Raw genomic sequence first — 7,500 nt, forward strand, 5'->3', positions numbered from 1 at the left:
CGTCAATTTCTACTACAGATTTTAGTGACCATGATTATGTATACTTTTAATCGACATGTATCTTACATATACAATCGTAATTGCCATTTAGTTTTAGCTCTCTTACAACATAGGGATTTTTAGTTTAGGCGTATAATAGTATGTAATTTAAGGGATCTTATCTTATTTGTAAACACACGACCCCATAAGCTTACAGCTTTAAACATTATCGTGCTTAAATAAAGGTATATCTATCTATCTATCTATCTTTTCAAATCAATGCATTTCAAACTGGTTAGTGCAAGTTTTATTACCGCATTCAGTAGTTGCCTCGGATGTTTTTGAACTTATTTGATCTTTCAATAATATCAGTGACAGACTACTTTTTTGTAGGTAATCATATGAGCAGGGATGGTGCAGTGTTGGTAGTGAGAGCACTAGCGTCCCACCAATGTGGCCCGGGTTTTCCCTTCTCCTCAAAAACCAATATGATTTGATATGTATTAATTTGATTTGATTTCATTTGTGCACGACCCCACAAGCTACTCAGCCTTAAACATCATCGCGTGAAAATAATAATTATTATTATGATTTCGAGTGTAGTTTGGAATAAATAAGCATGAGTAATTTTTTTCCTAGTGGGCGAGTGCAATTTGTAGTCTTGAAAGATCTACTCGTTCTTATTTATTCCAAATTGCAAGGTTTAAAATAGACATTCGTTTCTTTTTTGTCGGGACAACTGTAGTCACATGTATTTCTTCATGTCGGTGGGCAGCACCATGGCTGTTTTGGTGATTCTGTAGCACATAAATTCGCCTTGTGGCCAATTCTCTCAATAATCCACGTGACAGCAAATACCTCTTACTAACGAGTGATGAACAGCGTTTTTCCAGTGCAATAGCCCTTTACTTTTATTTTCACGGTTAGTTTTTCTCATTTGCATTACAATGTAATCTAACGTGGATGTGAGGCAATTTCGGGTTAAAACTACAAAATAGCCCGAAATTGCCTCACATACATGCTATATTATATTGTAATGCAAATGAGAAAAACTAACCGTGAAAAGGGCTATTTGATTGGAAAAAAACAAGGAGGCGTAATATTCAGTGTCCATTCACTCATTAAGGATTTTAAACAATACGAGGAGAATCATAACGAATACGTCACCTACAAATAGCACTTATTCTTAGTAATAATTTCGTAATTATTCCATCGGTATGGAAAGTGCATACCACTGAACTTGTCAGGAATAAAACTGGTATAGACAGTGAAGATGTTACAGACAAAAGAGAAAATTTACGATCGGGTGCTCATTTCCTTTACTTTATAACCTCAAATTTGATCGCTTCACACCGAAGTGTAATAAGCTATGGCTTTGTAGCCCTCTCATTCTTGCCCACTTCGTCACCACTTTTCTCTTCTTTATTGCAGCCGGCTCACCGGGCCGCGCATAAGCCAAGGTCAGTTCGCAAAATGTTTGCAATGCGCAGCTGTTTGATCCAGTGTATGACAGCTAAAATTAGTAACAGAGTTTGACACATTTTACTGATTATCATAGCATCATTATAATTTTGATCCCAACATTGTCAAATTGCTGGTACCATGACGAAGTTGCAGTTCCCATGGCAACCAGATTGACAATTGGACATAGTTCGATGCCCCTCTGGTTTGAAGAAATTTGAATGTACCTTAGAAAGATTTGGCGGACACTGTGATTCTACGGTAAAGGAGCAAGAATATGTTCTTGGTGCTTGAAGGGATAATGTCTACCCAAAAGCTTCCTTGTGTTACTGTGCACAGCCAGTCGATCTAGTTACTCGTAACACCTTGGGGGAGGAGAACTGCTGGTTTTTCGTCATCCCGCACATTCAAGGGGTTACAGAGTCTATCGAGAAACTTTGGAGTAGCCACAACGCAAAAGTTGCTCAATAGCCTTTCCAGACGCTCAGTCATTAACGACTCAGATCATGAGTATCTAACGGACAGACCAAACGTCAGTTTAGCGCATGTTTGAAGGAGCATCCAGAGGCAGTTTTTCTTTGCAAGAAGGAAAAGTCTGCGTTGAAGGAGCATGCTTGCCAACACAACCACACAATTGCGTGGGGGTAATTCTAGAAATATTACCATCTACCAGCGGAACCATCAACACGGTTGTTTGGAAGCTTGGCACATCATTGCCACATACGCTCCTTTCAGCAGTGATGGTGGCGGCATTTTGCCTTACATCTATTTGCACCTTGTCAAAAGAAAAGGACGTAAATTACTTTTCCTTTCTTAAGCACGCTAGTAGCATACAAAAGGACTCTTGCGGTAACTTTGTATCACCCGTGAGGAAGACACTAGACGGAAGTGTCGACATGTTGAGTCTTTGAGTTGTAATTTTCTGAGCTACACACAAATTTCAGTCCTCAAACCAGTAGTTTCAAACTATGTCTGCTATTACCATATGGGAGCCAACATTAATGCTGAAGCTTCTAAAATGTAATAAGGTACTCAGGATAACACTGAGAGTCGTAAAATACAACAAAGATGGATGGGTTGCTTGTGTTGTTGACAACTGAATCATATAGTATCTCTGGTCTGGAAGGATTTTTCGGTGGAGGAACAATCATGGTTTTGTTGCCTACACAATATTGTCCAACCAGGACCCGGGCGAGGTACATGTAGCGAGACCCAGCTCCACCCCCTGCGTATCCAACTGAGTAAGAGGAATCTCGAGCAAAGTACACCCCGCGTCCATACGCAACTCCTGAAACAAAAAATCAATAAATTATCACTGGTTTTGTAAGAAAGAAAAGGATTGACGACTGAAATTTAGAAAAACTGCTGACTACTAAAAACACAACATGATATATGTAGACGGCAAAAGTAGGACAAATTGATTTAAAAGAGGGGCAGTACAGTTAACTCTTTCCAAGTGGATAACATTGCTTCACATTCACGACGTGATTGACGCTTGATCCCGGCTCAATTTACTTTCCATATTTTTCCAAAATGCGGACATGCTGGAGCTAGTTCCGAGAGTGTCTGATTTCGGGAAAATGGACTGTATTCTTCGAAGACTGAAGCCAAGAGCCGCTCAATTTCATCATACATCCTTATATGTGAGCTGCGGTCTAAAGCTGGGATTTGGGTCTACATTAAAACTCCTCACAACATATCATCTCCCCTCAACAACTTCAGAAGTAAGCACCTACCATGCGCCCCACAAAAACTCCTGTTGAAGCCCTGCGTGTTTATAGCAGCCACATTTTTAACATCAGTGCCATGAAATAGCTGTCGTTCATTATTTCCTCCATTGTCGTGGTCCATTTTTTGTTTTCGCACCACATAAGACTGATAAAGATGGGGGTTTTGAACTCGCTGGATTTTCTGAATATTGACTCCTCTGGAAGTTAACTGAAATTTGCTCGCTACAGTTTGGTACTCAGAGGACCCTGGGGCGAGTTGTACCAAGTGCACAGTCATACCAGGGGAAGGTACTGGATCCCAGTGATTCGGAAGAGAATTTCCTGAAACGTACGCATAAAAAGAATTATTTTTAGCCCGAAGAGAAATCGGCTTCCTCGAGGTAAATGTGAAGAATGGTATACCGTCCAAATACGGAGTAGTGAATACAGCTGATGTAAACCAAAAAGATAAAACATTGTTCAGAATAAACTTAAAAATACAGTTGTTCGTAGAACAAAAAACACTAAGGAAGAGCCTGGTATTACCTAACGTTGGAGTCGTTCGATACTCTTTCTCCTAAAACATATCAGCTGCCAAACCTTTTTAATAATATTTATTTCAGTCCACACGACATTTTCCTGTTAATGTATCAAATTCAGGAGCCATAGTTAAGAAATTTAGGCAAATTGCTCATTCCTCGACGCTCGCGACTGCCTGATGGAACAAGAAATCCTTTTTGGTTTGCATAAATTTACAGTTTACACTTCCCCGCGTTCGCATAAATTCAAGTTGCTTAAAGTGCATAAATTTGCAATTTACACTTCCCCACGATCGCTGGGCAAGACTACGGGTGCAAACGAAAACTGGGAATTCACTTCTTTCCCCATCCCATAATGCAACACGTTTTGGGGGGTTCTTTACATAAATACAATTAGCAACTGTGCATAGCGTTGAACGCGCGAGCTGATTGGCTATTCAAACTCCGGATATCCTTTGCTATTCACCTCCGAGCAATTCGCGCGGAATTTTCGCCCGAAAATGTTGTAATTTTTGCACGAATAAATCATCTTTTTGTGCAATATTATATCACTGTTTTAGTATATACTAAAACTACTATTCACCTCAGTGTCGGTGGCTAGCCACCTCCACTTCGGTGAATAGTTTTAGTATACACAGAAACCCATAAGGGTTGAAACGTGTAACGGCCCCTTGTGTGCTGGGAAACAAGCTTCTGAATATTCAATTTGCTAAGTACCATATTTGGAACAACAAGAGCGAGGAGTTTCCAAATATGGTACTTAGCACTGAAACATTCAACCAATCAGTTCGCACTGAATATTCGGAAGCTGTGAACGCGCGTTACACGTTTCAACCCTTATGGGTTTCTGGTATACACTAATGAAAGTTTTTTACTCTTGGGACTGTATCATGCTTCGGTAAACTGAATATCCATTGTTTTAATGCAAATAACCCCCCAAAATGAACAAATACATGATACAATGGAAATCAGAATCCTAGGAAGGATTCGAACCTTTGAGCGCTGTAACACAGCTCAGATACTCTTCCCGTTGAGCTACTACGACTCACTGGAGAGCTGGGTCGCTTATCTGGATCCTGAATGGACAATGTGTCCCAGTGGTCTAAGAGGCTCTACAAAGTCTATACGATCGGTGTTACGGAGGTTGGAATTCTTCCCAGGACTCTGACTTGTATCACTTGTATCATATATCCTTCCATCGTATCATGAACATTTTCTCTTATTAAGTCGGGCTCAAGCCAGTTTCAAAGCTTTTTCACGCTCTCTGCACTACAACGCTGTGTCACGTATTGGCAATTTTATGGTACCATAAGAAACACCAATTATTGCTGAACAACATGCGCTCATTATTGTGACGTAATAAGTCACCGTGGCAACAGGAAAGTCCTGTAATAACACCTTTTTTTTGTCAAAAACAAACCAGGTGACTCCCATTTTTTATTGCTGGAAAGTGGTAAGAAGGCCAAGATGAAACTTTCTCCACAGCGGATTCAGAGCCACCTTAACTCTGTGATTTTTTTTAAGGTGGCTCTGATTCTGCAGTACACAGTTTTAATAAACTTTGCAGAAAGTTTCATCTTAACCTCCTGATCACTTTCATGCAATAAGAAATGGGGTCACCGAGTTTGTTTATGAGATATGTCCAACTGAAGCCAAAATATAGGATGTTTTTGTTCGGCTTTCCCGTTGCCGCATTAACGTATTATGTCACAATAGCGACTGCATCTTGTTCAGCAATAATCGATGTTTCATATGGCACCATAACATTGCTGTTACGTGATACAGTGTGTAGTGCTAATATTTATAAACAGAGTGTCTCTTCAAAGTGTTGAAAATGGTTAGAGCCAGCTTAACACAATGTTAACACTGAGCTATCAAACTTATTTGTTCACCAACCTTCGTCAGATCCTTTCACTTTTCTGTGAACTATTATCGTCTCCCTGTTTTGCCGCCCTTGACCAGTTTTTGCTTTCAAATTGATGTCAAACTCATCTGCTCTCAAAGACACGCTAACAAACGCTTCGCTTTTGACGTGCGCCATCTCTAACTTCGCGTTGGTTTTCAAATCAAACACCATTTTGGCCCCTTGTATTTCATAACTCCATTCAATGTTCTTTGAAACCAGTAGCGCTTGTTGCTCTTCCTTGATTTCCTTATTTCTTTCGTTAATTTCGTGCCAGATCTCCCCAACCATACCTGTCACTTCAGTTGGTTCACCACGGACCACGATGCGGTCAATGTCAGCCTCGATGTCAAGTCTTACGTCACGGTCATTGGCTTTCTTTCTCAAGGACTCAACCTGCTTGCGAGAAAGTTGGTTAACAGCCTCATTGTCGACCTTCTGAGTCGTGCAAACTTCAGAGAAACCACTCTTCAAAGAATCTACCGCTTTTTGCACGCTTGTCGGGTCCTTGCCTGCAACGCAGATTTTTAAAGATGGGTCGTTTGTCACACTCAACGTTCTATCATCTTCTCTGGGTTGCCTTGTATGCTCTGACGACAAATTACTTTCAAGTTTATGATCAGCTATCCCGGCTGCATGCCTCTGTTGAGCTTGCAAAAATTTCTGCATCATTGGAGCTTGAAATACAGCAATGCGCACTTTTCTGACGTTTTGACAACTCAGACTGAAGTTGTTCAGAGCCTGAAAGGTGACTTGGGCCGAGTCCGCCGCAGCCAGACCATAACCGCCAGTGCCAACGCAGGGAATTGAAAGGGAGCGAAGTCTGTGATTATCCGCCAAGCGAAGACCAGCCTCTAAACATGTCTGAAGATGTTGTTTATCTGACGAACCTATAATTATGACATACATAACACGATAAACCACAGCAACAACCATTATTTGAATTGATAAGAATGACAGCTTGAGATAAAATTTATTTAATAACAACTATAATTCAGTACGCGTCGCCAAGAACAACCATAATATGGCTAAAGGAGCCAAGCAGCCAACATTTCTCACAAAATAGATAAATCAAAGTGCCACTGTCGTTACTCGTGGATATGAAAGTTACCGCGATTGTTTGAAATTGGCAGGCTGAAGTTTCCTTTCTGCACTAGTCAGTGTGATATAACAGCTAGATAATGGTTAGCCTAAGAGCAGGCTCTTTTAAAGCCGCGAAACCAGCCCCAATCCTCTCGCGGCTACAAAAGAGCCTGCGAGCAGGCTAGATAATGGTGTATCAGCAGAGGGGGCTATCATATGTGGCTAGATACCCAAAATAATGCATGTATATGAGGTGATCCCCTTTGCTGGAATTCAACCCTGTAAAAGTCGTCTACTGTTTCTCCAATAGGCATAACATTACTCTTTAACACGTCCTTTATAAAGAGCTGTACCATGTGTTCAAAGTTCCTGGCACAGGTGACAGGGTCTTTTTCGAATAAGGTCCAATTTTTGTTGCCAGGTCATATTGTTAATCTTATCATCAGTCACTGAGCTCTTTTTTCTCTTCAAGTCTACCAAGGATTTTCAAAGATGTGACCACCTTGTTTCTGTTGCAGAAAATGAACAGAACAATGTGGGATTACCTAACTGGTGAATGAGAGGAAACAAGTCCATTTTTGCATTTTTCAAAATATGGTGGTGATCCTCTCAAGTTTCTCAATACTCTAAACCCTTGATCAAGATGTATTAATTTATTTACACAAATATCTGATTTTAGGTCACTTGCAGTGTATTTCTTTCCTTTGGATGTACATTTTCGAAGAGACAAGGATGCGCTATTTTGAATTTGTTTTATTTGATTTGCAACTTACAAAAGGTCTTTGGTACTGATTGTGCAACTCTGCTATCTTGATTTCTTAATTCC

The 7,500-nt window shown here is 40.4% G+C and overlaps 2 protein-coding genes across 2 annotated transcripts in view; both read right to left on the reverse strand.

The window, feature by feature from the left end:
* The window catches only part of LOC138031254 (protein mono-ADP-ribosyltransferase PARP14-like), a 96,093-nt gene that overhangs the window by 42,078 nt on the left and 46,515 nt on the right, over positions 1-7,500 (reverse strand). The gene's annotated exons all lie outside the window — the stretch shown is intronic.
* Positions 1-7,500, reverse strand: part of LOC138031251 (protein mono-ADP-ribosyltransferase PARP14-like) — a 33,432-nt gene that overhangs the window by 30 nt on the left and 25,902 nt on the right. Inside the window, exons 8-10 of the mRNA XM_068878940.1 lie at positions 5,585-6,481; positions 3,177-3,491; positions 1-2,728 (exon numbers count right to left, since the gene is read on the reverse strand). The exon at positions 1-2,728 is cut by the window's left edge and continues 30 nt beyond it. Coding sequence (XP_068735041.1) covers positions 2,454-2,728; positions 3,177-3,491; positions 5,585-6,481 — 1,487 coding nt within the window. The 3' untranslated portion in view covers positions 1-2,453. The remainder of the gene's footprint in view (positions 2,729-3,176; positions 3,492-5,584; positions 6,482-7,500) is intronic.

Source organism: Montipora capricornis, chromosome 14, assembly GCF_036669925.1.
Source record: "Montipora capricornis isolate CH-2021 chromosome 14, ASM3666992v2, whole genome shotgun sequence".
In the NCBI taxonomy this organism is placed as follows: domain Eukaryota; kingdom Metazoa; phylum Cnidaria; class Anthozoa; order Scleractinia; family Acroporidae; genus Montipora; species Montipora capricornis.